The 27,781-nt window shown below is 48.3% G+C and overlaps 2 protein-coding genes across 4 annotated transcripts in view; one reads left to right on the top strand and one right to left on the bottom strand.

The window, feature by feature from the left end:
* Positions 1 to 976: 976 nt before the first annotated feature.
* N4bp2l1 (NEDD4 binding protein 2-like 1) lies at positions 977 to 27,781 on the top strand. Of its 3 annotated transcripts, none has more exons than XM_039089675.2 (5): positions 3,201 to 3,657; positions 22,333 to 22,460; positions 22,777 to 22,865; positions 25,082 to 25,146; positions 26,194 to 26,289. In XM_039089675.2, the coding sequence occupies exons 1-4, from the start codon at positions 3,485 to 3,487 to the stop codon at positions 25,109 to 25,111; spliced, it is 420 nt and encodes a 139-aa protein (XP_038945603.1). In that variant the 5' UTR covers positions 3,201 to 3,484; the 3' UTR covers positions 25,112 to 25,146; positions 26,194 to 26,289. The 3 variants fall into 3 exon arrangements, 2 of the variants coding, with proteins under 2 accessions (XP_038945603.1, NP_001030299.1); NM_001035222.2 differs by lacking the exon at positions 25,082 to 25,146 and adding an exon at positions 24,956 to 25,032 and having other exon boundaries at positions 3,411 to 3,657; positions 26,194 to 27,781; XR_005491660.2 differs by lacking the exons at positions 22,777 to 22,865; positions 25,082 to 25,146; positions 26,194 to 26,289 and adding an exon at positions 21,776 to 21,903 and having other exon boundaries at positions 977 to 3,657.
* The window catches only part of Brca2 (BRCA2, DNA repair associated), a 44,249-nt gene continuing 43,107 nt past the window's right edge, over positions 26,640 to 27,781 (bottom strand). The window contains exon 28 of the transcript XR_005491644.2: positions 26,640 to 26,701. The gene's annotated coding sequence lies outside the window, so the exon portion shown is untranslated. The remainder of the gene's footprint in view (positions 26,702 to 27,781) is intronic.

Here is a 27,781-nt window from a genome sequence, read left to right as displayed (position 1 = left end):
GACCACCCTTATGATTTAATAATGCTTACTGACTCACTGGCCGCAAGGCTTAGGCTGGGCTCTAGAACGCTGCGCTTTTCTACACCCTTCTTTATATTTATCACCTTCTAACTACCAGAAAGATGCTTTGGGAAAATGGGTCCACGGTATCTTCATAAAACATGCGGTGTGCAGTCACACCTTGCACCTGTGTCAAACATCAGGTACAGTCCTTACCTCTGCGGAAGCGTCAGCAGGAGAGTGACATGTGGTGCCAGGGATGTGTTGAATAGTGGAGTGCCTTCAACTGAACTGAATTTGGTCCCGCGAACCTCACATGCACATGAATGAGTGGGGGCGGAGCTTGCTGGAGTAGGGGTGGGACATGTTGGATTGGGGGCGGGGCCAGGTAGGACATTCTTATCAGGCTCCTGCAGAGGATTTGTCTGCCCAGCTTCTCGTTTGCACTGTGCTTCTTGTTTCTCCACATCTTATTAAAATGTAATATTTAGAAAAACATCGCTTCCCCAAATGGTTTATCAGATGATTTTCCCCTCTTCCTATTCTGTTCCATTGACTCTGTGTCACCCATGCTACCTAGGCTGTTCCAGGAGATTTTTTTGCCTTGCCCTCCCCTGCTCCCAGGGAGGTAGTTCCCAAGTGTTAGCACACTGCCCCGGCTTGCCGGCTTGTTCTCTCTACCAAAGGGATCACTTCCAGGACAGCGCAGGGAGGCATTCACCGTTTGTCACGCTGAGCCTTGCAGTGTGTATTTTTATTTTGTTTGTCTTTTGTTTGTTTGAAGACAGGGTGTCTCTACATAGCCTTGGCTATCCTGGAACTCACTATGTAGACTAGGATGGCATCAAGCCCTCACAGAGAACTGCTTGCCCATGTCTCCCAAGTGCTGGGATTAAAGGTGGCTTATATGTTAAGTCTCTCTCTTTCTCTCTCTCTCTCTCTCTCTCTCTCTCTCTCTCTCTCTCTCTCTCTCTCTCTGTGTTTTAGTGTGTGTGTGCCACACATATTAGGAGGCCAGAAGGGCCTTGGATCCTGTTGCTAAAATTCCTTCCCTCGGGGAGGCATAAGCAACGTCTGTATTCCTTCCTTCTCTTCATGTCTGAACAACAAACAGGTGTGTTGAGTCCACCGAAGTTCACCCTGGAGAAGCAGTGAGTTCACTGGGCTTTCTTAACACAGCACGAATGAGTGGTTACCTTCTAGGCCATGAATGGTCCTCACCTGAGAGACCACTCCAGAAAGTCTTCACCCAGCAGGGACAAGGGTCTTCCTACTGCCGAATAGATGGAGCCCCTTCTCCCCAGGCTGCACCTTGTTAGGACAGAGTTGCATTCAACAGACAGAAAGGGTCTGCTGACTCTCCCCAGTCCTCTAACAGGGATGCAAACAGCCAAGCAGCCCAGCTTGGATTTGTGCAAGCCAGACCAGCTGATTACCTCAAGAACAACGGGTTGTTTGGCTCAGAGGCCAGCCCTGTACAATAGATCCCCTGGAACCAAACACCGGTCCTCTGAAAGAGCAGCCGCGCTCGTCTTCCCTGAGCATCTCTCTGTCGTGTGTGTGTGTGTGTGTGTGTGTGTGTGTGTGCATGTACTCTTGCTCACGTGAGGATGTACAGCATGCCTGTTCTCATGTATGTAGAGAACAGAGGACATCAGGTGTCTCTCGTATGCTCTCTCTCGTTCCTTAAGACAGGGTCTCTCACTGAAGCTGTAGCTGCTGGGCGACAGGATCAGTGAGCTCTGCCAAGCTTATTTCTCTCCACTCCCTCAGCACCAGGGGGACTCGTGCAACAGTGCCCTCCTTGTTACATGGGGGTTGAGGATTTGAACTCATGTCCTCATGCTTGCACACTACGACTCTAGCCTCCTGAGCCTTCTCCTCAGCCCTCAGTGTGTGTGTTAATCACCTTTTTGGGTTTGTTTGTTTTGTTTTACTCTAGAAAAACGGGGATCAGTGGGTGACCAGGGTTAAGGTCTATACTTAACAAGAAAGGCGTGACCCCTAAAAATATGGACTACTTTATGAATTTGCATGGGGGCATGCTAATCTACTCTGTATCCTTCCACACTTGATCTTAGCCAAAAGGCCGAGAAGCGATACTCTGTATCCTTCCAATTTAGAGTGCTGCCAAATAGAGCCCTTTAACCCCATTTTGTACCATCCCAAGTGCTCCATGGCCTTATATGACTAGTATCTCCTTACTGGATAGCAGAGGATTGCAATGAAAAAAGTGTTATCTGAGGCTGAGGGAAACCATGTTTGTAAACGTGTGCTCCCGGTGTGCTCAGGGTGCAGGAGATTCAGTTCTTCATGTGAGCCAGGAAGTATAGAAGCTAAAGGGTCACTGCTGTTAGGACAAACTGTCTTCTCTGTTCCTTATACTCCCCTCAATGTGCACACAGAGCATCTGCAGTACCGAGAATGACTGTTGTAGGGGAATTCCGAGGGAAGCAGCCTGCCTCACTCCCATACCCCAACCCAGCCCCTTCCTAACATGTTCGCAGGAAATCTCTGGTTTTGACATAAATTCTGAGTCTCAGAAGGACTCTACTCTCTCCACAGTTCCTTCTCATAACGTCCATACACTAGGTGCCACACACCAAATGTTTTTATTTTTACAACAATTGTAGCCAAAGCCACCAATATCTCGGATTTTCTAGGACGTAAATTTTTGAACAGTTTCATTCTGAAAACCAGGACCATCCTATGGCTTCTATAGGGAAATACTGGAGAGTCACAGCCAGTTCCTACCAATGGGTGCCGCCGGCTCCTGCAACTTGAACTTGGTTTTCTATAAATGGTACCAGGACAGTCTCCTCTGCTGTGTAGCAGCGGATGGTATTCATGAAGCCTCCTTGGTGCACCTGAGATCCAAGGAGCAAGAAGCGACTTAAAAGTTGCATACAGCCTTTTAAGGATAGTTTTGGCAGACCGGTACCGTACGGTACTAAGAAACTGTACTGGACTCTGGAGGAGTGTACCTCAGCCATTGGGACCCCAGCCAGGTGCTGATGCACACGCGATAGGGGAGACAATGGCCTTTACTGTGACTGTTCTGATGCTCTTGTCACGTTCTCTAATCTCCAACGGAAAGTATTTACTTTCAAGGTCTAGGCCTGTCTGAAGTGAGATGAGGCAGAGCTTTGGCAGAGGGCTGAGCTTCCACAGTGACTGCAGGGAAACCTCCCACTGTGTCCCCGGGGCCAGGCCCCTTCCCTCGGGAAGGGCAGCGGAAGGCAGCGGGGAGCTGGAGAGAGCGCTGGGGGCTGCGTCACCCACGCTTCCCCCGGCTGTCAGCGCCCCGGCCTCGCAGGTAGAGACGCCCCCTCCCGCGGTTCGCGGGGCCGGGGAGGAGGGGCTGGGCTCCGAGCGCCCGCCCCTCCATCTATCACATGGCCGGAGAGTCACAAAAACAACAGCTTTGGCTAAGACCGTGACTTCAGGAAGGGAGCCCAGGGCCCTCGCCGGCAGCCCCCTCCCCATGGAGGACAGTTTTTTGGAATCGTTCGGGAGGCTGAGCCTCCAACAGCGGCAGCAGCAACCGCCTCCTCGGCCGCTGCCCGCGCGGGGGCCACCTCCGCGCCGCCACAGCTTTAGAAAACACCTCTACCTCCTGCGCGGCCTCCCGGGCTCGGGAAAAACCACGCTGGCCAGGTAATGAGAGCGGCCTGGCGCCCACGCGCGCCCCTGCCCCGAGCGGCTCCGCGCGCCGCCCCTGCCCTTGCCCCGCGCGCCCGAGAGAGCTTTGCCGCGCGCCGGCCCGGGAGGACGGACCTCGGCACTGCGCCTTGCGCAAGCCCCAGACGCCGCCGGCCCTTCCCCGCCGTGCTCGCCCGGCCTGGTGCCCCAACCCCCGGGCAACCTTCGTCCCCAGCCCCGGGTCGGGGAGGCCCGCGGGGACTGCTCTTCGGGAAAACCCGGTGGCGACTGCAGAGAAACCCGCTCCCCGCCCGCTGGCGCGCAGGCAGCCGCCACGGCGTCCACTGGCGCTGTCACCGGAGCGAGTTCGGGGGGGAGTCCGGGCAGGGGGTCCGCGCGGCGCTGGCCCGGGGCCGGGGGCCGCTTTGAGATCTGGTGGATCGGCGCAGCCTGCGTCTACTTTGGCGGCTGCGAAGGCGCACAGGTGCTCTGGGGAGGGGGGAGCTGGCGGCGCCACCAGCGACCGTCACTGACAGCCTCTCCGCGGGCGCCCAAATTCGTTCACTTGCGAATTGCGTAAGCGGCCCTCCGGGTACCCGGGCAGAGAGAACTGCGCGGGCTTGCTGCCTGCTGCACCTTGCTAGGCCCACCGCTCCAGCCTGAACGCCCTCCACTCCCCGCCCTGCACTTGGCGTTCCAGCGACGTTGGACTGTTTCTCTCCTTGCTGTGGTTGATGATGCTGGTCCTCCTGCCTGGCTTTCCCACCGCCACCCTTTGCCCAACTGCTCTCACTAGCCTTTTAAAACCGGTTCTATTACCTCCCCTCGCAGCTGCCTCACCCTGCCGTAGAAGCCGCCCTTCTCAGCGCCTTGGCTCCTGTTTACGTCTCTGTGACTGCACTTAGGCTTGCACAGGATGGCTTTTTCCTTCTGTGAGATACTTGAAGATAGGGGCCTTGTCTTACCCTCCATGAACAGTATCTGGCTCGCACTAGTCGATAGAAGCAGTCACTTGCCACCTGTGTGCGTCCCATCTCATCAGATAAGGCTAGCCCTAGGACCCCGGAACCGCTGAAGAATCAAGGTGGCCTGCGGTCACATCTGATTTCCATGGCACCAGGTAGTGGTCTTAGGGGGAGGGCCTGAGTCTTTTGGACGTGGATGATGGATGATGGGGAAACTGAGGTGGCTGATGAGGGACTGACATTTGAATTGGGGTTCTGGCTGATTTGTGGAGAAGAAGCATCCAGCTAATGAAATTTGCCACCTTTGCATCTTAAAGGGATAGGTGACTTGCGAAGGCCACACTGGCACCCTTCTGTAGGTTCTTGCCAGAGGCTCCTGACAGTGGCAGGTTGGGCGGTATGGCGAGCCTCCTTGGAACCCCGGGCAATTTGGTTATTTTGTGCTACAGCCATTCACGGGGGGGGGGGGGGGTGTGTGCATCTGTTACCCGCTGTTTTCAGGATGCGAAGGTCTTGTTCGATCTCACTTTCACTTTGCCAGCCTGTAATATATCACACACTGAAAGACAGAGAAGGAAGTAACTTTTAGCCATGACATTTCTCTCTGAGCGTGCTGAGAAAAGGAAGTAGTGTGAGGATCGGAGAACAGGGAAGAGAGCAGAGCTGGAGTGAGGGTTGGCCCTGGAAAGCCAGGTCTTGGCTCGGGTAGTCTCCCCCACCCCCAACCCCCCATTTGGGGACCGAACCCAGGGCTTTGAGCTTGCTAGGCAAGCGCTCTACCACTGAGCTAAATCCCCAACCCCTCCGGTAGTCTTTTTTTTTTTTTTTTTTTTTTTTTTGTGGTTCTTTTTTTCGGAGCTGGGGACCCAACCCAGGGCCTTGCGCTTCCTAGGCAAGCGCTCTACCACTGAGCTAAATCCCCAACCCCTCCTCCGGTAGTCTTTTAAGGGTCCTTTCTGTCTCTCGTTTTTCTACACGTCTAGGATTTTAATTCCTGCTTGACATTTGACTAAGCAGAAGACATCGGTGAAGAGAACATCTCATTTAAACACCTGTAGGGACAGATTGGGTGAGCCCCGGCCTGAAAGCAGAAATCTGCAAGTAAGAACCAGTCTGGAAGTCACAGCAAGGCGTTTCTGTTTCCCCCACGGTGTTTTCCAGGGAGGAACTAAGAGAGGAGATTGGGAAATTGCTTTCAAATACACTGCAGAACATAGGAGCTCTAAGGTCATTATGCACTTGCTAGTTCCTGAGGGCCGTTTCCTCTATAATGAACATGTACTTCTTTTTTTTTTTTCTTCTTTTCTTTTTTTTCGGAGCCGGGGACTGAACCCAGGGCCTTGCGCTTGCTAGGCAAGCGCTCTACCACTGAGCTAAAACCCCAACCCCTGAACATGTACTTCTTAAACCAGACCAATAAAACTTTTTCTTTAACGTTGGAGGAAGTTAGTTTTTTTTGCAAATATGGGCTCATCTTTTCCTGCTTAACCTTTATATCCCCTTTGACTAACTAATAAAAATCTCTTTTAAAAATAGGATACGTCTTGTCTTTCAAGTCAACAGCGTATTCTAGAATCCTCACCTGTGTCTTTTCCTATGTCCAGCTGGCTGGGATATGGAAAACACCCTTCTGAGTTCTTTAGATTCTCTTTTTAAATGGGGTTTTACCTGCTCTGAGCACTTTAACCACACATCGCAGCACTCGAGCTAACCTGTGCCCTAAACCTACATTAGATCCTGCTTTCAGTCAAGCATCACTGGGGGACAGGTGGTTACTACGGACTATGGTTCCAGTTCTGGAAACTCCCCGTGAGGGAATGCTTGGACAAGCGTGTGGACACGGAGGGATGTTTGTCAGAGAGATCCTAAAAGAGGTGCCCGGGTCCCAGCCTGTAGCTCAGTGGATAGAATGTTTGCCTGGCATGGACCAAGCCTTGGATTCAATCCCCAGCACCACTGAGAGGTGCGCACCAGTGATCCCAGCACTTGGGAAGGAGAGGCAGGAGGATCAGGGAGTTCAGGGTCATCTTTGGCTACGTCGTGAGTTCAAGACCAGCCTGGGATACGTGAGGTCCTGTCCCCAAAATGAAAGACAAACTAAGAAAGAAGTTATACACAGACACACAGGCCTCATTTTTTGTTCAAAGATGGAGGTCTGTATAGATGCTTAGGAAAAAAAAACTCCATCAGAAGATGAGTAGGCACCCCTGGGTGCTGACTTTGAGCAGCGGGACTGTAGACTTTCCCCTCATTTGTTTGCTAATTTTCAGCAAGTTGTGTGTTGCTTGGCAACCTAATAATAAAAGGATTTTTGAAAGATAATGTATGTATGGTCATTTTGCTTGCACACGTACGTGTTTACCACCTGTGTGCTTGAAACCGAGAGATGTCAGAAGGCGCTGCCTCCTGGAACTAGAGTTGCAGATGGTTATGGGTCATCATGTGGGTGCTGGGAATCAAAGAGCAACAAGTGCTCTTGACTGCCAAGCCCTCCCTCCAGCCGCTTGGCAACTTTTTAAAGGTGAGAGACATCAGGGTGCAATTGAGTTAAAGGTTCTGTGTTTGTTTAATGACTTGGCTAATAACCATGTCCTTCTCTCAAGAAAGTCTTCCATAGGTTGATTCCCAGTTGGACATAGGCTAGGAAACTCCTGAGGAGATGAACTTTTTAACAACCATGACCTTTGACCTTGATTCGCTAACACCTGAGCTTCACCTGTGGTAGCATGAGTCAAACCCGAAGATTCATTCATTGTGAAGATCACAGAGAGTGCAGTAAACATGGGTGCTGTGGGAAGTGAGGGCCAGCCATGGTATTAGCAATTATCACTGGTGACCATGTTTCCTTGCTTACCGAGACTTACAGTCGACGAGGCTGTAAAGGGGCCCAGAAGGTGTCAGAGTAAGGAGCGGGAACATGGGGTGCTGTGGAAACGGTGCCTTTGTGCCAACAGCCTTCAAGGTCAAGGGAGCTGGAGCAGAGGTGAAAGCTCGTTTGGGACAGAGTTTCCCCCACATAGAGGTGGTAGAGCAGGGATGGGAAAGAGCCCCTTGATCTCCTGGGCTTGACTGAAAGGGAGCTTTCTTAGCTGCAAATCCACGGGCCAGGTAGGCCCAAAGCTGGATCTTGGAGACAATTAGATGTTGAATCCGGGGCCCGAGAGGTGGCTCAGCAGGTCTTTGAGGTGCTTGCTGTGCAGACCTGAAAACCTGGGTTCAATCCCTAGGGCCCACATAAAGATGAAGGGGAAACACTGACGCTATAAGGTTGTCTTCTGTCTGTAAGTGTCACACACACACACACACACACACACACACACACACACACACACGCACACATGCACACACTAAAGCTTTTAAAAGTTGGGAGACCCTTTTGCCCTTGTGGTCCAGAACTGTGTGCGTGTGGTGCGTGGGGATGAGTGTGTGTTGGTTAATGTCTCCGCTGTGGTTATTTTCACCTCTTTAAAGGATACAGATCCGTACACACCCAGTGATTGTCACTGTGTTTATTTAATCACCCTGGACAGAAGCTGCCCCTTGGCAGTAAAGCCTTCTCTCTCCTTTCTTCCTGCAGCCTGCAAGTTGCGAGGTCCCTCTGTGCTCTTGCTGGTCTAAGTGTGTCATGTGATCATAAGTATTTATTTGTTCGACATCTCGCTCAGCATGCCGTCCCAAGGTTCATGCTTGTGCCATATATGAGAACATCCTAATTTTATGTGTGAATAAAATATTCTGTCTTTGTGAATGGCAACAGGAGTCTTTCTATTCAGCTGTTCATCCAAGCAGCCTTGTTTGAAAAATTAAACGTCTTCATTCTTCTGTCTGTTCCCTGAAATTTTTTTTCATCTTTACCTACCCATGAAAGTCAGGTCTAACAGCAGAGCGCTGGTACATGCTGGCCCCTCTGTGATCTTCTCCCCTCTGGTACCAGCGCACACAACTCCTAATGCGTATTCAGTTAGGCTCAAAGATGCTGCCTAGTGGCTGCCCTTTCCCCTCATTCACATTCTCATCTCGGTACTAGAAGGATGCTTCCCTAATAAGATGTGGGGACAAACAGGTGAGGAGAAAGGCATGGGAACAGAATCACTGAGAACAGGGACCAGTTCATGGGTGAGGTAATGGCTCTCCTTCACAGAGGGAAGACCAAGACCGAGAGTTGACCGTATTCCACTTTTTACACATCACAATACAGTAGCAGGCAGGTGACAGCTCAGACCTCTGGTCGTTCAAGCCACTGCGGGAAATAATCACTAACTAGGGTCTCTGTGTTACTTCCCTTTGGCGGTTAGACAAATGGAGATGAAATGCCATACAAGTTTTACAAGAAAAGTAGGAGTTTATGGTGTCATATGGGTTTATGACACGCACAAATGGCCATGTTAGGTAAAGTGGCCCCCACAGCATAGGAACCTCATCACGGTGTGTCCTGGCACTGCTGGGACCTGGGGAGGAGGCGGGGGTTTGTAACACTGCAGGTGTGAACTACGATTTGAGAGGAAATAGAAGTGGGTGCAGAAGTCAAGAAGGGTGCCTTCACAGGCTACGGGTGGGGGTGTGGCTACGGGTGGGGGTGTGGCTACGGGTGGGGGTGTGGCTACGGGTGGGGGTGTGGCTACGGGTGGGGGTGTGGCTAAGGAGGCAGCTAAGAAGCTTCCATAGTGTTCATCCAGCTGAACGCAAGACATTGCTACCTTAAACATCTCCATCAAAGTCATAGGACCGAGCCCACTCCCACCATGGGTTTTCAGTATTTGGGCTTAAATCTTGTCCCCCACATGGCAGGCAAGCACATTAACTACAGCAGACCTCCATTGCCAAACTGGAGCATAAAAGAGGCTGAGTGTCCTGATAAGAGACTCTGAAACATAAAATGTGGTAGAAAACCCTTCAGGTCAGCTAGGGTGTTAATTTAACCTGTATTTCAAGTCTCAGCGTAAGGAAGCTGCATTTTATCATAGTCAGCATTAGAAAGGGATGTTTCTCTTAATTAGAAATATCACCAAAGTCTTTGGCTCCTGGATTCCACTGGGAGATGAGGTGTTGGCTGTTCAACTCACGGCAGTGTTCTGGAAAGGATTTCAACTTCCAGGTCTCTAGATTGGCTCGTGCGATAGCGCCCTTCTGATTTAACTTACCTCGCTTTTGGTGGTCCACTGAAATAGCTAGAGAAGGGTTCTCCAGGGCCATTGAACTCTAACAAATACAATATTTTTTGGTGCCTTCGAGTCATCTAAAATCTGCCTGACCCTGTGTAACTGGGGAAGGCTGGTGAGAAACAAATGAACGTGGGACTGCATCTTGTGCACAGCTTGGGGAAGGCTCTGGGTTATACCAAGGTAAGGATCCAGGAAGAGGGAGGGCGTCATGGAGAAGGGTTCAGCACACAGTGAGTGGGGGCACCTAAGGTTTATTTATCTTTGTTTTGTGTGTAGGTTGTTTTGTTCAGGTATAGGTACACGCACCATATGTATACATTGCCCACAGAGGCCAGTAGAGGGGTTTGGATCCCCTGAAACTGAAATTGCCGATGGATGGGAGCTGCCATGTAGGTGCTGGGAACTGAACCCAGGTCCTCTACAGGAGCAACCGGTGTGCTTAAGGGCTGAGCCTTCTGTCAAGCCCCAACCTTGTGCTTTTTACTTCGTACATGGAAATGCGGGACCAGGGCATGGCACACTTAGGCAATGGTGCGCTCACGGGGGCTGTTCAGAGACAATGCCCATTGTCCCCAGAGTTACAGACCACCCTGGCGAGAGATGATGGTAGAGCGGAGGTCTTTCAGAGTTGAGAATACCATACTAGGAGGAGGGGATTTCTCTGCTGTTTCAGGAGACTCCGTATTGTTTAGCTTGCTCTGTGACTCTCTTTTTGTAAACAGATGCCTCTACCCCCAAAACACACCTCTTTCTTAGAATATGAGTTTCAGGAGATGTGTTGACCGTTCTTTGAGTCAGAAACTGTGTCTAAGCTACGTCTTTTTCTATCTCTATATAAAACTATATCTGAATCACATACCTGTAGTCCTGGGACTTACTGAGGCTGAGGCAGGAGGATTGCTGTTAACCCGGACTATAGTAGTGAAATCCTGGTCAACAAATACTGTTTTTTTTTTTAAGATTTATTCGTTTATTTTATATATGAGTACACTGTAGCTGTCTTCAGACACACCAGAAGAGGGCATCAGATCTCATCACAGATGGTTGTGAGCCACCATGTGGGTGCTGGGAACTGAACTCAGGACCTCTGGAAGAGCAGTCAGTGCTCTTAACCACTGAGCCATCTCTCCAGCCCAACAAACACTGTCTTTATTTCCTGTCCTTCCTCTAGAAGTCCTGCATCTGGTAGGAGTTCACTAAGGAGGCTGTTAACAAAAGGCAACTCTGGAGACTTCCTCAGAGATGGAAGCTCAGATGCTAGTGTGGCTTTTGAGGGAAGAAGAAAAGCAAGAGGAGGCTGATCCGCGTAAGCAGATGTAAGAGGAGTGTGTGGTGAAGAGAATAAGCGGGAGGAGGGCAGGCGATACCATGCGACCCAAATGCCCTTCAGTGCAGAGAACTCTATTTTTTAAAAATGAGTGAAAACATTTGATAAACAGCCCCTGTTTTTGATCTTTGAGTTAGAGGTGGATTTAAAATTAAGATCAGGGCTGGAGAGATGGCTCAGTGGTTAAGAGCACTGACTGCTCTTCCAGAGGTCCTGAGTTCAATTCCTACAACCATATGGTGGCTCACAACCATCTGTAATGAGGTCTGATGCCCTCTTCTGGCCTGTAGGCGTACATGCAGGCAGAAAGCTGTATGGTGTATACATACTAAATAAATATTAAAAAAAAAGATGTTCAGTTAATTTGAAAAAAAAATTATGATCAAATGTGCGGTTGCCGCTACTTGTGATCAGCAGTAAAGTGTGGCCATTTGCCTGGATCACCGCCCCTCTGGGCCGTCCCTGGCTTATGACATTTGGGGAGAATACAGACAAAAACTGAAACCCAGGCTTTGGTTCCTGATTTCTCCCCGCAGTTCTGAGAACAAGCGAATATGACTGACAAACTGAGAACAGGCACAGGAAGCAGATCCCATTGCAACACATGACAGGCTGTCCACACGTCAGATAGCAAGAAGAGCCTATCTAGGGGTAGTGGGCCATACTGCCAGGCAACGGCGCGTGGGCGTCCGCTGTTGGATCCCGGAAATAAGGCATGCTTTGGAAGTGAGACAGAGTGAACCATAGGCCAGCCCAGGAACTGTGACTAGCCTTGGTGGCCAGTTGGTACAGCAGAGGTTTCTCTGGAGGTAGAAGACGGCTTATCTAATGAGGGCTGAGAGATAGATGCAGACCAAGGTCAGGGCTCAGCCCTGATGTGGGGTTGGCAACCCCGGCATCTAGGAGGTCGCCTTATTTCATACAGCCTCCCTGCTCTCAAGCTGCTGGGTGCTGGGTAGAATGTTTCTCACTCTCAAGCCTTTTTTGGAGGCCGACCGTGAGAATACTGTCACACAGTTTGGGACCCTATGAGAAGAGCTTGCAAAGTTATAGAACAAAGCATTTGAGAACCAACCCTCGGGACTGGGGAGATGGCTCAGCGGTTGAAAGTATTGAGTGCTCTTCTAGAGGTCCTGAGTTCAAATCCCAGCACCCACATGGTGGCTCACAACCATCTGTAATGAGATCTGATGCCCTCTTTTGATATGTCCGAAGACAGCTACAGAACATACATACACACACATATATAAAATATTATATATATATATATATTTTTTTTAAAGGAAAGCCATTCCTCATTCTCCAAGTATGTGTTACCTCCCGAGTGCCTGGCATTCATTCTAGATGCTGAGATAAGAGTGCCAGACAGGACTCAAAAACCCTGCCTTCAGGGAGCATGTGTTCTGTCCTGGAGGAGGAAGAGGGCGTCTACTTCATCATGTTAAACACCCCACACAAACGAGATAAAAACCCCAAGTCCTGGGGTTGGGGATTTAGCTCAGTGGTAGAGCACTTGCCTAGCAAACACAAGGCCCTGGGTTCAGTCCCTAGCTCCGAAAAAAAGAAAAAAAAAAAAAAACCCCAAGTCCTTCAGAGCTAGCGCGCGTACTTGGAGTGTGCACCCCAGGTCAACCGAAATGTGCACAGGAGCTCAGCCATCGGAATTTCTTCCTGGCAGGCATCACTGCACGAATCCCGAGTGTCTGAGAAGAAAGCTAGATATTGAGAGGCTTGTTTTATCTTCATTCTGACCTAGGGGGTTAGTGTGAGGCTCTGGGGTCAGAGCCTGGGTTTTTTTGTTTGTTTTATGTATGTGAGTACACTGTCGCTGTCTTTAGACACAGCAGAAGAGGGCACTGGATCCCATTACAGATGGTTGTGAGCCACCATGTGGTTGCTGGGATTTGAACTCAGGACCTCTGCAAGAGCAGTCAGTGCTCTTAACCGCTGAGCCATCTCTCCAGATTCTCTACTTAGGCATTATACAGGAAATTAGAATTGTTTTGTTTGTTTGTTTTAAATCATGGATAATGGAGGGCTATGTGGAAGTTAAAGGGAATGAACCTAGCCTGTGTATCAACATGAAGAGATCTAAAATATGTAAGACTCCATTTCTCCACTCATATATCAGGGAGTGCTCTAGGTACTTGGGAAGCAACAGTGTGTGTGTGTGTGGGGAACCTGCCCAGGTAGACGGAATCAATACCCTAGCGGTGGGGAAGTAAATGTGCAGTGCATGCGGACTGATCCTGTGATCCCAGGAGGGTGCTATGGAGAGCAGGAGCACCAGGGTTAAAGCAGGCAGCGGGCTGAACTGAGCCCCAGAACCAACAGGAAATGGTGCCATGGGTCTGCAGGGTCACAGCCTTGCTCTAGCCACTTCTGAGTTTATGTTGCAAGATTCTCTAGGGGCAGAGACAAGAAGGAGAGCTCTGGAGAGCCGTGCTGGCCGCCAAGCAGAAGGTTACAAAGGAAAAGGACTGTTGTGTGTGTATGTGAATGTGTGTGTTGGGAGACTGGGGGTGAACATGTGGGGGAGTGATCGTGTGCATGAGTGTGAGGGCGACTGAAGGGGGCAAGCATGTGAGGGGTGGTGATCGTGTGCATGAGTGTGAGGGCGACTGAAGGGGGCAAGCATGTGAGGGGTGGTGATCGTGTGTGTGTGTGTGTGTGTGTGTGTGTGTGTGTGTGTGTGTGTGTGTGTGTGTTAAAGACTCTGAGGTAAACTTTGGAGGTGTAAAGTTCTTTAGAAGCACAGGTTAGCAGGGTCATAACACAGAAAGCCAAACAGTAACAGAGAACAAGTGTGACACTGACAGGCTATGCAGTGCCTGTGACATTTGACATCTTTGAGCTGAAGACACAGCAGTGATGGCAGGAATGGGTCCCAAGGCATCTCCCAAGAAGACTGTCATGGTGCTGTCATTTCCGAGAGTGTGTGGCAGTCTGTGTTTTAAAGCTGCAGTTTCAGGAGTCGTTGCCTCTTCTCGTGGTGCAGAACAAAAGATGTGAAGCCTGGAGTTGCAGGGTGGCTGGGACGCCCCATATGAATGGTGGCTGCACTGGGGTGGTGAGGCTGTCAGGAGAAATGTGACCAAAGTTCAGTGATGTAACTCAGTGTAAGAATGTCATCATCGGTGCTGGAGTTGGTTCAAAGGGTAAGAACTCTAGCTGCTCTTGCAGAGGACCTGTGTTCATTTGCAGCAACCACACGGTGACTCACAACCATCTCTAATTCCAGCGCCAGGGGATCTGATGCTCTTTTCTGGTCTCCACAGGCATCAGGGAGAAGCATGGTGCCAGGCACACACCCAGGCACTCACATCCACACATTGGCTTTTCCTTTTAATTAAGAAGTGTTGTAATAAAAGGCAGAGTGCTGACTGCAGGCAAAGGCACACCCATGCAGACTGTGGCTGCATGTCACCAATATGTGATTGAGACAATAAGACGCACTCTCTCAGAGCTAGGAGAGCGCCAGAGAGTGACACCACGCAGCCTGGTCCTCTCTAGACCTGAAGGAACACCCTCTGGCAGTGTCCCTTGGAAACTCTGAGCGGTGGCCAGCTATCTAATCTCTCCAGGCGGCACTTTTTGTTATCTGCAAACTGGAGGAACGATTATTTACTCCATAAAAGTGTTACAAAGGTCAAGGAGATCTCATACACACCAAGGTCTTTGTTTCCTGCCCACCACTCTGGGAAAGTTACTGAAACCACCATGGAGCAAGAAGGAGATGTTTTTCCTTGGCATTGTTCACAGACACTTCTGCAATAAAACAATGGAAGAGTAAAAGGATACATTTTGTAAAGGAAATATGCTCACCACTGACTATAACAGAATATTAGTAAAGGAGGAAAGAAGGTGGATCCAAACGTAGGAACAAGATAAAGCCGGATGACAGCTCTCACTATGTGCAGTCGTTTGGTACAGCGTAGAAAGCATTTCAAAATATTAGAAAAGGCTAAGATCCTTAGGCAACAGTTTGGGGACAACCAGGGAGAAAAATAATCGAGTTAGGTCCTTAACCAGTACTGTGTATAAGTAAAGTTTCGGATGGAGGGAGGGAGGAGGAGAATGTACAGGAATATAGACAGACTGACAATCTCAGGTGCGGAAGACTGGTCCAACTACATCAAAGGCCTGGATTGGAAGACAGAAGAAGCTCCATGAGGCACGGGTACATTTGTAAAGACTTAGCCTTATAATCTAGAGACTTCTGTAAATAAGGTCAAAAGGCAACTGTCGGGCTGGAGAGATGGCTCAGAGGTTAAGGGCACTGACTGCTCTTCCAGAGGTCCTGAGTTCAAATCCCAGCAACCACATGGTGGCTCACAACCATCTGTAATGCACATTCGATGCCTTCTTCTGAGGCGTCTGAAGACAGCTACGGTGTATTCATATACATACAATAAATAAATCTTTAAAAAGAAAAAAAGGGGGGGGGCTGGAGAGATGGCTCAGTGGTTAAGAGCACCCTACTGCTCTTCCAGAGGTCCTGAGTTCGATTCCCAGCAACCACATGGTGGCTCACAACCATCTGTAAAGAGATCTGATGCCTCTTCTAGTGTGTCTGAAGATAGCTACAGTGTACTTATATATAATAAATGAATAAATCTTAAAAAAAAAAGAAAAAAAAGGCAATTGTCTTGTCCTACAGGAAAGTGAAATTTGGTAAGATAAACCTCCTGATGAGGGGCCTCTGATAAACACAGGGGACTGTGCCGGGATGGCACACTGGGGGTCAGGAGACAATCCTTAGGGAAATTCTGGGCATCCCTGTGAATATGCGTAAGCTGCCATGCATTGAAACATCACAGAAAAAAATTTCATAGGGTGAGAAACAGTTTGTTATGGGGGGAAAAAACCTGCTGGTGAAAACTTAGTACGATTTATAGCACATTCCTGTTTTTATATAAAAGGTGACATTTTTAAAGATGTAGGCTGGGTGTGGCAGGTCATGCCTTTTACTCTGGCCCTTGGGAGATGGAGGCAGGCTGATCTCTGTGAGCTCCTGGCCAGGGAAGGCGACTTAGTGAGACTCTGTCTCAGAAATGAAACAAGCAAGCAAACGAACAACATCTGGACTCCGTAATGGCACTTGCCATTAAGCCTCTGGAACTGAAATGGTGAAGGGAGAGAAATGACCCCTGACACTTGTCCTCTGACCTCACATAAACACACACAATTAATGGAGGATTTAAAAATATATATACATATATATTTATATATATATAATATATATATACAATATATATATATATATAATATATATATATATAAAACCAAACGTTAGAAGTTATTTCTAGATGAATACAGTAGCTCACCCTTACTTTTTAGCACTTTAATGCTTCAATGTGTGTCTTTGTTAATTAGGGAAAAAATGATACTTTTCACAAGCAGGAGCCTGGCTTTCACAAGAGGCGCCAGATTACAGTGTATCTATCACCAGCTAAGCTTGGAACAGCTGGAGCATCGGAAAGACCGAGAGGACGGATGGTACAGTGGTGCCTGCCTGGCATGCCAGTGTTTGGGAGACAGAGCAGGAGGATTGGCCGTGGCTACGAGGCCATCCTGGACTGCACAGTGCAGGTTGAGCCTGTCAGATACTGTAGCAAGCAAGCGAGCGAAGTACCGGATGGGATGGGCATGGTGGAATATGCCTGTGACCCCAGCACTTGAGAAGCTGAGGCAAGAGTAGTTTTTGCCACATGGCAATGAATAAATTGCCAAAAGATAAAGATTTTTTTTTAAAGATTTATTTATTTATTATATATAAGTACACTGTAGCTGTCTTCAGATACACCAGAAGAGGGCATCAGAACTCTTTACAGATGGTTTGTGAGCCACCATGTGGTTGCTGGGAATTGAACTCGTGACCTCTGGAAGAGCAGTCGGGTGCTCTTAACCGCTGAGCCATCCCTCCAGCCCAAGATAAAGATTTTTTAGAAGAGAGGAGGCGCTTTATAAGACAACTCTACCTAGAAGACATGTCAAGAATTTCAAATGAGGAACGTAAGACTTGTGGCATCTCGAGGAGTGGGCTGCACGGGGAAGGCTGCTGGAAGCCAGGACAATCACGTGGTCCAGGTTCCGCACACTGAGCCAGCCAATGAGCTTATTCCACAGTGGAAGACGCCATGACCGGGACCTTTAGCCAGGTGTCTGCATGGTCACCGTGGATCTCGGAGTGTCACATGAGATCAGGAAAAACATCTCTCCTCTGTACCACTCTTCCAACCTGAAGCTCAATACTGAGCAAACAACCAGCGACTCCTCTGGACTCTTCCGGAAGAGGGACCTGAGGACAGGTTTAGATGAAAGACACCAAAGGCACCATGTGATTACCAGAAGCACTTGGAAGGAAGGCAGATCATTTGGGGAACCATAATAAGACAAAAATTTAAATATTTAAATATTGACCAAGCCAGCTCAGTCAACAGGTTCTCCAGCCCAGGAACAAGGATTAAAATAAAAAAAAAAAAAAGAGACAATTAGACAACATTGTAGCATGACCCTAGCAGGTTTTGTTCCTAGTCTGCTTTTATACCATTTTAATTACATGCAAGTAATAAGGTCAGTTCTAGGTTAAGGGAACAAGAAGACAATAAACAAAGTCCCATGATTACTGTTTCTAGGGGCGTATCAGGATGGCCAAGATACCTGAGCCTACTTCCAGGTCCTAGCCCAAAGTTGCACCCTTGTCTGAAGCTGACTTCTTTGCTCTAGCCTAAAATCAGATTCCTGCCTGAACTAGCCCTACTTCCCTGTCCTGGTCCAATGTCAAATTCCTTTCAAGCGGCCCTAAAAGTTCTCCACAAAATATAAAATGGATTAAAGTAATTTTAAATTATGAAACCGTGAGAGAAAATTTTTGAAGTCTTTATGGCAAAAATTCAAGCACCGTGCTTACCTAGAAGAACGCTGGCAGAGAAGGAACCCAGGAGTAAAGAAGTGTCCATAGAGACAGAATAATTGAGACCGAATGTGACAATCCAGTGACTGTAGACAGAGGGTAAACAGTGTTTACTGTTCCGTGTCCCCCATTGGTATATAATTTACTGTTCCGTGTCCCCCATTGGTATATGATTTTGAACATTTTCTAAAAAGAAAAGGCTCAGGTGCAGACTGAAGAAGGAGAAGGCAGAGGAAATGACGTGTATGGGGCATGGGGACCAGAGAGGATGTGAGGATTTTTTTCAGTTCCTCACCCAAACAATCCAGTTCTAGGGAGAGCTTACTGAGATGACCGAGCTCTGAGAGGATGTTCAATGTGGAGAACTATGGCGGGTGATCGCCCAAGCTGGGTCTGTTTACCAACACATGTCTGAAAATGCACAGTCGGGTACAAGGGAGACTTTATGCAGTAACACTGGACCTTCTCAGCCAGCAGGTCCCCAGCCGGTACATACCTGTCACAGCCCAGTTCCTGATGGCTAAATCATTGTGGGAGAGTAAGTTATGGAATTCGGATTAGCACCCGAGTTTCCTCTTGTAATTGTAGTGACTGGGAGAGGGGCAGTGCAGGAGGGGAAGCTACGTGGGAATGATCGTCTCTTTTCTTCTGATTTTTATCTACTCAATTGCCTTGATGCTTGAGACCTCTGACCATAGGGAAGGTTATCACCAAGACACGCCCCTCCTTTCTGAAGCTGGTGGAATGGTATTTATTGCTCACACTTAAGTTTTACAGTCTAAATACTGTCACTTAAAAAAAAAAAGATTTTAAAGGGCTAGACCAAGAACCCATGATGTCCTGTGGTGGGCCTGAGCAGTCTTACTCAGAGTGAAATATGGCAGTCAGAAAGGCTGACAGTGTTCTGTTTTGTGTGTTGACCAGAAGGGACTAAGAAGCAGATAACGTGTGCGGCAAACAGCAGGTCTGTAAGTCCGCCTAGAGAAAACCTTAGGGACTTAAACTTCTTTTTTTTTTTAAATATTTTATTTATTTATTATATATGAGTACACTGTAGCTGTCTTCAGACACACCAGAAGAAGGCATCAGATCCCATTATAGATGGTTGTGAGCCACCATGTGGTTGCTGGGATTTGAACTCAGGACCTCAGGAAGAGCAGTCGGTGCTCTTAACCACTGAGCCATCTCTCCAGCCCGGGACTTAAACTTCTGTCCATAGTGTAAGCTGCCAAGAGCCAAACAGAAGTCAGTAAGGATTACACACGGAAAGAAAAACTCGCTTCAGAAATGGCTCAACAAACCAGACTTACGAAAGGTCAGTGACAGAAGACCGCAGAAGGTCTTCTAGAAGGGACAGCCTAGAAGGGACAGCAGATGGGGGGGTCTGAAAGAAATTAAACCTACGTATAACACAGTCACTTAGTACACAGCAGAGATGACTTCCATTTCAATGGTAGATTTTACTAGAACAAGTTGTATTTATGAAATAACCTGAAACTCTAGTGTGTTGACCAATATCTACGTCACCCAGCAAAATTTCAAATACCCATCTATGCAATGGCTTCCCACCCCACCCCCTCACTCTGCAACGTGGTCTCTGTCACTGTTTGCATTGGAGGTCAGGGTTTGGGTGTGGAGTTTGACCTTTTCAGCTGGGTCGTCAAGCTCAGTGAATGTTCTCTGTAGAAACTGAACCCGCGTCCTCTCTGCCCTATGGTGACTTCTGTCTCCCACCACTCCCTACACCTGCCTGTGACTGACAGTTGCCGTATTTCCCGTGTCTGAGTTCCGTCAAGAACTTGAAACTGACTTCTCTCCTGCCAATGTGCGAGAGCAGACTAATTCACTTTGCCTGATGCAATACAATATGGTGGCCACTCCTGCCCTCCTGCCCAGGGGCCTGGAGACTCAGAGCCAGTCAAAGCCAGCCCACCAGAAGCTCACAGGAGCTTGCCTAGACTCTGCACTCTCTGTAGGTGGACACCAGGCAAGACTGTTGACCAGAACTCTTGGGCTGACTCAGTCCAAACTGTGATTTCCAAGCCAGTTCCCTTCCCTTTCCATACAGACTTCCTGAGTGTGAGAAATACCATGAACCTGTTTTTAGTGTTTTCACCATAAACCTGTCTGCTCAGATGATCAGTGGTCCTCTAACGTGGTTTCCATGGTTTGTGGTTACACTTTGGACTGCTTCCAGGTTGTCAAATTCTTCTTAAAAGTCTGTGTGCAGTATTTCCAATGACTTCCTTCAATGAAACTGTCTATGTCCAGATTTATTCACCCTGGGTGTGTCCTTGCCCCGTGCCTTCTCTTATCCTCTTTCACACAAGGTAAAAGTTCCTCAAACCTCAAGGTCCGAGCCAAATGTTACCTCTTTTGCAATGTCTCCCTTATCACACTGTTGACATTTCTGGCCCAAACTGTTTGTGTCTTGTTGGTACAGCTTGTCCTGTGTGTTTCACACAAACTGTACAGGAGGCCTGGTCCCATAGCCAGAGCAGCCAGCCTTGAATGGAACTACTTCAATTCCTTAACACTTCCTGTAATGTTTGGTGTCTGGGAACTGTCAATTAGGGTTTAATAAGTTGGCCAATTGCTCCTAGTCCTTTGATGTGGAAATTTTTATCTCAGAGCCTAAGCGACTCCCAGCACCCCATGGTGGTGCACAACCATCTGTAATTCCAGCTCCAGGAGATCTGATGTCCTCTTCGGGACTCCACAGGTCCACGTGCAGATGGTGCAGATAGATTAAATAAAGATAAACAATAAAATGAAATACATGCCTACATGTCCTCAAAAGTCTACCAAGGACAGTCAGGCTGCTGTTAAAAATCAAAGTATCCCTTGGACTCCCCGTGCGCCACCACAGACTGTCATAAAATGCATTTACTTTGTCGTTGTTTCTTTCCAACTCTGCTGTCACGCCCTCTGAAGAATGCAGGTAGAGATGCTTGTTTTCTGTCTCTGGATTGTGTATTTACTGACATGTCAGCCCTCTCACATCCACTGCAGCACCTAGAGAGCCCCCATGTTCAGGTGCACTATACCTCGGGTCCTGTCGGCAGTCTGGGTTGGGTAAGTTATTACTGACCCTCAGGTTTGCTGAGCACCTCGCCCTCTTCCAAGTGCTGTCCCTCCAGTCCTTAGCATTGTCCTCTGTCTTACAATTGAGAAGACAAGTTCAGACAGGCGGCTTCATGGTGGCTGCAGTGGAAGCATGAGGGTGGAGCCCAGCTTTACTGCGCCTGCGCGCCTGCGCTGTATTCTTACTGAGTTAAAATATCCTACCTTGGTCTCTACTGAGAACAGAAAGAAACTAAAGGGGCGTGCAGTGCCTCTGCCTGCCTTCCTCTTTGTACTTCTGCCTTTTTCACTCCCCACTCGACTGTAGGAGGGGATTCCACTCACTGGCAGAGTCTGTTGTGATGCAGGGCGGGCATCGCCAGATAATAAGCTTCTCTAGTTTGTTTGTTTTTTGTTTGTTTCTTATTACTAGGAGGCTGTCCAGTGCCGACCAGGTCACTCTGATTTAATAGTGTCTGCCCAAAGATATGATGCAACCCGAAATCCAAGCATCTCTTTAGAAATCCTTCCCCGAAGATTCCAACTTCCCTCTCTGTTTTGCATAAAGGTGGCCTCTGTGATATCACTTGTTTTCTGTGACATTTTCATATTTCGGCCCAGAGTGGTAGGGTTCAGAAGGCGCAGGGGCACCACTGGGTTCACCTCTCTCCTTCTCTTGTGCTTTTTCCCACTGGTTTAGGTATTGTTAGAACTCAGAGGGTAGCTCACACACATCTCCTTTATCCACATTTCATACCTCAGCAAGAACTAGTTGCTCAGATGGGTCCTTACAGAGATCAGAGCTCCGAGGAATGGGACCCAGGACAGGTAAGAGTTTAGGGGGCAAGGGAAGGGCTGCAGCGTGGGGGCATGGTGCCCGACGGGAGGTGTGGGAGGGCACTGCCGTCTCGGAGAGGAGTGGCCCTGGTAACTGATGTCCGCCAGGAAACAGTCACTATGCCTTCCACTTATCCTTGGAGTTTTAGTCGATCCTGGTCGCTGCAGGAGGCAATGGCCGTGACCAGTGACCTCTCACTTTTATGAGTTGGCAACACGCATAGCCGCCTCTCGGCCTCCCTCCTGCCTCCAGTTGAGGAGTGATGACTTCCGGAGATAACTGGTTCTCCTTTTAAGTGAAGTTGAAAACTCAAAACGTGGAGCTCTCAGAATTATTACCTGTGCTAAAGATGGAAAGGAACCGTTCTCCCATGACCAAGAGTGATGGGAGAATCCCTTTTCTGTTTCTCCACCTTGCAGACAGCTGCAGCGCGACTACCCCAGAGCCCTGATTTTCAGCACGGATGACTTTTTCTTCAGGGAAGATGGCACCTATGAGTTCAACCCCATCTTCTTGGAGGAAGCTCATGAATGGAACCAGAAAAGAGGTGACAAATTCCTTTCCAAACCCGGGGGAAGGGGGGAGGGGGAGGCTTTATGCATGCATATAGCATAGCAGCTTTGAAATGAATTCATTTCATGGGAGGAGCTTTAACCAAAAGCTCTGAGGTTTTTCTACCCTGCAGAATGGCAGGGCTTAACCCCTGTAGATTCCAGCCAATGGAAACCCCGATGGATGGTGGCTCAGCACTAGGAAGCCTAACTGTGAGGAGGGCCTCCTGTAATGACATAATGATGGTGTAGGTGATGCTTGGCCTGCTGACTGCTGCATGCTGCTCACTGTTGTGTTGCATTGTGTTACAGCCAGGAAAGCAATGCGGAGTGGCACATCCCCCATCATTATTGATAACACCAACCTGCACGCCTGGGAAATGAAGCCCTATGCAGTCATGGTAGGGAGAAGTATTATTCTGAATTCTCAGCTATGGATGTTTTATGAGAAAGTTGAAACATGGGTTCTTTGCTCTTCTTCTAGTCTGCCATGATTTCACATTCACTTATGGTAGTTCTCCCAGTGAGCCGGTAAAGTTGGCGATATCACCCTGGGCTTTCTCTGCCGTTCAGTTGCTGAGGCCACTTTACCTCTGAGGGTCCTCTAGAAATAGCAGCACTTGGTCCTTGGTGGATATTTTCCTCCATCCTTCCTCCCTCTCTTCCTTTTCCTTCCTTCCTTTCTTCCTTCCTTCTTCCCTCTCTTCCTTTCTTTTCCTTCCTTCCTTCCTTCCTTCCTTCCTTCCTCCCTCCCTCCCTTCCTTCCTTCCTTCCTTCCTTCCTTCCTTCCTTCCTTCCTTCCTTCCTTCCTCTTTTTGAGACACAGGATCTCTCTATGTTGCCCTGGCTGTCCTAGAACTCACTATGTGGACCATGCTGACCTCAGACTCATAGATACCTCCCTGCTTCTGCTTGCCTCCTTGCTAGCTCTTCAGTAGTGGCTCCTTTCTGTTCAGAGGAACATCTACTGACACTTGCATGGAGAACAGACTAGAGAACGCACTGGCAGGGCTGCAGGTCCCAGTGAGTCGGGTCTGCCTGCTGTAGGCTAGGCAGCCCTCTTTGGCTGAGAGTTCCAGAGCAACAGAATTTCTTAGTTTATGAACAGATTTAGGATTAACAGTGGGACGCTATTAAGGCTGTAGAATACAAATATCAATGCATTACTCCGCACAGCTCTGATCTTTTCAGACAGTTTGTATCTGATGTTAACAAGTTTTCATTTGACAAATAACGGAGAAGGAGGCAGACAGCTTCTTGAGTTACATATGGCCCGAGTGTGTTGTGAGGTCTCTCTCACAGAGCTTCTGGCAGTTTAAAGATTTCGCCCCACAACTAGCACAGCAAAATAGCACAGACAGGTGTGCTTCTGTCTACTGATGCCTTCCTGTCAGTTCGGCTCAGGCCCAGGGGGCACGGCTTGGATAAGTTCACATTCAAGGCCACAGGAGGTGAGTGGAGCCTCCAAGAGTTGTTGCAGGCAGGCCCAGCCCTGACTAAGGAACCCCCGGCTTCCAGGAAGTCATTTTGCTTTTCAGTTTTGGATACTAACCACCTACAGCTGCTAACGAGACCCAGTCATTAGTTGTTCCTACAACACTGCCGTTGAATTCTTTCCTGAGTAGAACCATCTCTCCAGAGGGTGAAGGGGAGACTGAAATATTAAATGTATTTATTAGTTGATAAATAATAATCTTACATATTTGCAGAGTGCAGGGGGCTGCTCTGGTGAACGTGCTCTTGCCTGAGTCAGGGTCCTTAGATTATCTGCCACTTCAAGCGTCACTCTTGGGTGGGATGAGAACATCCACAGTTCCCTCTTGGCTATTTTGACTCGTGCGATAGTAACCAAAGCTCCTGTGGTGTAACAGCACACTGCAGCTTACGCACGCTCCCTGCAGAGGAAACCCCTCGGCTTAGCTCACGTTTTGAACACGTTGAGCAGAAGTGATGGCAGAGCTGTCTGAGTGAAGTGGTCAGGCTATGGATGCAAAGAGCACTTAGATGTTTACACGAGAGAGCCTTACTCACTTTCTAAACTCACGGAAACGGGGTCCAGGGCAGTGGGCCAAGCACTGCAGCGTGGGGAGAGCTGGGTTTGCTGGAAACCGTATATAGGTAGAGATCACGCCCGTTCCCTAAGTGGCACTCTCAGTTACAAACCGGGGTGGGAGGAAGTAAATCCAGCGTAATCGTGGAAGCGGCCGTAGGAATTCCCCAGGTCCCCTGTTCGCACCTGTGTTTGGGACGTTCCACTGTGAGTTGAGTGATCTGTCTCAAGGAGGTCCAGACTCCTACTAGGTAAAACTGACCATCTTTGACACTGAGACACATAGAACACAACGGGAGAGACTAGGTATGGGGACGGAATGTGGGAGATAGGTTCAGGGCCTGGATAACTTGTAAGGCTGTGGTGAATGTTAAGTGGAATGTGAACGCCCCCAACTCTACCTGCCATGTCTTCACTGTCTTGTGTGCTTCTAAAAATCAGGCGCTTGAGAATAACTATGAAGTTATATTCCGAGAACCAGACACTCGCTGGAAATTCAACGTTCAAGAGTTAGCAAGGTACCTCCTTGTTTTCCTAGTTCCTCATTCTGTATCCTGCTGTTTTCAGGTATTTCAGACTGAACAAAAGCATCTTTGATGGCTGGAAATGGACTAGTTTTCAGGCCAGAAATGGTAATTCTTAGAAACTGATCACTTTGGGTCCATTAATGCAAGGGCTTTAGTTTTGAGCCAGATGTGTGACGTGATGCTAAATGCTAATCCTTGGCTTGGACCTGGTCCCTTAGAAGGACACACTTAACTTTGTGCTCAATTGCTTCCTCATTAATGAGCATTTAATGGGCAATTACTCTGCATGGGTCAAGATCTTTGGATGTTAAGCAGAACGTAACACATTTCTGCTGCTTTGATGTATACAGCAACAAGTGTCCAAATAGTAATGTGGGTTTGTTTGTTTGTTTGTTTATTATATATAAGTACACTGTAGCTGTCCTCAGATACACCAGAAGAGGGCATCAGATCTCATTACAGATGGTTGTGAGCCACCATGTGGTTGCTGGGATTTGAACTTAGGAAGAGCAATTGGTACTCTTAACCTCTGAGGCATCTCTCCGGCCCCCAGTAATGTGGTTTTTACAACTTCTGGTAACCACATTTCATGCTGCCTGATGCCAAGTGACCCAACGGAAGCAGGATATTTCTAAAGCGAATCTATGGTCATCCCACGATTGCCCTGGTTGGTAAATCGGACAGGGCTCAGGAGCTCCAGCCTGTCATTGAAATCTTGGCAACTGAATTTCTAACCTCATCCCCAACTGGCATTTGTGCCCTCCTGAATTTAAGGCTGTTTCAGTTAAGCATCATTTAACGGTTCAGACCGACCGATCTAGACGGATAAGAGATGTGTGCGTGACATCAACAAGCATATCACTAAATGCATGAGTTATGCCTTGTAGTCTTTGTTCATAGTCAACGTCACGTAGCCTTTCCTTAGAGAGGCCTTTCTAAAGCTAGCCCTATGCTTTCTCGGGGTGTGCAGGGCAGCATGGGGAACAGTACTAGAGCTGGAGAAGTAACAGTAGGACCTATGCTTCTGCCCAGTGTCTGGCAGAGCAGCAGCTGTGCAATGCAGGATCTGTATGGAATGTAAGTTACTTACTTTGATAGCCTGCCTTAACTAAAGATTTGTGGGGTTCCCCCCCCCCTTTTTTTCCTATTTAGAAGAAACATCCATGGGGTCCCAAAAGAAAAAATACAGCGAATGAAAGAACGGTATGAACACAATGTTACCTTTCACAGTGTCCTTCACGCAGAAAAGCCAAGCAGAGCGAACAGAAACCAGGACAGGGACAGCGCACCGTCCGGTGGCTCCGGGTACTGGAACACCTCCTCAGAGCTCCCCAACCAAAGGGCTCGGGGCAACTCCTCCAACGAGAGCTACAGAAGGGGTGGCTACCACCACGGATATTAAAAGCCTGTGCACAGCCACTGCAGAATTTTCCTAGAGAAAGTTTCTACTTCAACTTTTGGTATTTATTCTTTGTTCGATTTTAGCCAGAGCTTGAATTTCCAGTGTAAATAGCTAAGCCCAGAAGTTTCTGAACAGAGGTCAGTATATTCATTATCTCCAATGAGCAATGTCAGCGTGCACCGTACGCGTGGTCTGATGCTGGGGATCTGCCGAGGAGTCAAGGGTCTTTCCCTCTCCAGGGAAAGAATTGATCTGAAACTGAAATCCAAGATTATCAATTAGTTGCAGAGTCATAAATAAAGCAAGATGTTACTAGTACATTCCTATAGGCTACTGTACCACAGTCTTGGGCAGATTCATCTTCTCCATTGAGTTGGAGAGGTGAGGGAGGCAGAGGCAGGAAGCAGCTTAGCTAGGGCCAATGCTGTTCTAATGGCCAGAAGGGCATGTATTCCTTCAAGGTGACGTTAGGGGAGTCACTCCCTCGTTTTAACGATGTGTTACCCTTAAAACTGCCGGTGAGGGCTGGAGAGATGGCTCAGCAGTTAAGAGCACTGACTACTCTTCCAGAGGTCCTGAGTTCAATTCCCAGCAACCACATGGGGGCTCACAACTATCTGTAAAGAGATCCGACGCCCTCTTCTGGTGTGTCTGAAGACAGCTACAGTGTACTTACATATAATAAATGAATAAATCTTAAAAAAAAAAAAACACTGCCGGTGAATTCTTAGCAACAAAGGCAGTTAAGAAGAATCAGTACCGTTGTAGTCAGACCCTGCAGACAGCAGTGTCGGGAAAAATCCCTCCCTCTAGCTTGTAGTCTAGCAGTGTAAATAAACCTGCTTTCGCAGAACACCAGTTTTTAAGAGTCATCAAGTGATTCGTGAAACGATGCCTGTAACGTGTTATTAGTTAGTTACCCAGATGCTTGAGTGCAAAGCAAGGAAGCAGCCAGGGTGAAGGTCATGCACGGAGATACCAGGTTTGCGCCCACCAAGATGAGGTGTCTTGTGTGGTGTTAAGAGAGTAAACCATGGGGCTGGGGATTTAGCTCAGTGGTAGAGCGCTTGCCTAGCAAGCACAAGGCCCTGGGTTCGGTCCCCAGCTCCGAAAAAAAAGAAAGAAAAGAGTCAGTTATGAATGTATGAGTCCAAATTAAATCCCAGTAGGCTGGAATCAGACTCATTGGTAGGAGACCCTGACAAGACCATGTGAGATGTATGCTCTAATTTATTTTTGGCCAACAGCTTCTTTCTAATGTTTTGTGAACTATTATTTTAAGTGTCTTATATAATGGTGCTTTTATGGTTATTAAAATTGTATATGGTATTGAATTTA

The sequence above is a fragment of the Rattus norvegicus genome, chromosome 12 (assembly GCF_036323735.1).
Source record: "Rattus norvegicus strain BN/NHsdMcwi chromosome 12, GRCr8, whole genome shotgun sequence".
Lineage (NCBI taxonomy): Eukaryota > Metazoa > Chordata > Mammalia > Rodentia > Muridae > Rattus > Rattus norvegicus.
The sequence above is the reverse complement of the archived record's forward strand: the minus strand, read 5'-3'. Positions and strand labels throughout refer to the sequence as shown.

Coding starts and splice junctions, on each gene's coding strand:
- N4bp2l1 (NM_001035222.2), top strand. CDS start 3,485: ATGGAGGACAGTTTTTTGGAATCGTTCGGGAGGCTGAGCCTCCAACAG. Junction 22,866..24,955: donor TGAAGCCCTATGCAGTCATG/GTAGGGAGAAGT, acceptor TCTAAAAATCAG/GCGCTTGAGAATAACTATGA. Junction 25,033..26,193: donor AACGTTCAAGAGTTAGCAAG/GTACCTCCTTGT, acceptor TTTCCTATTTAG/AAGAAACATCCATGGGGTCC.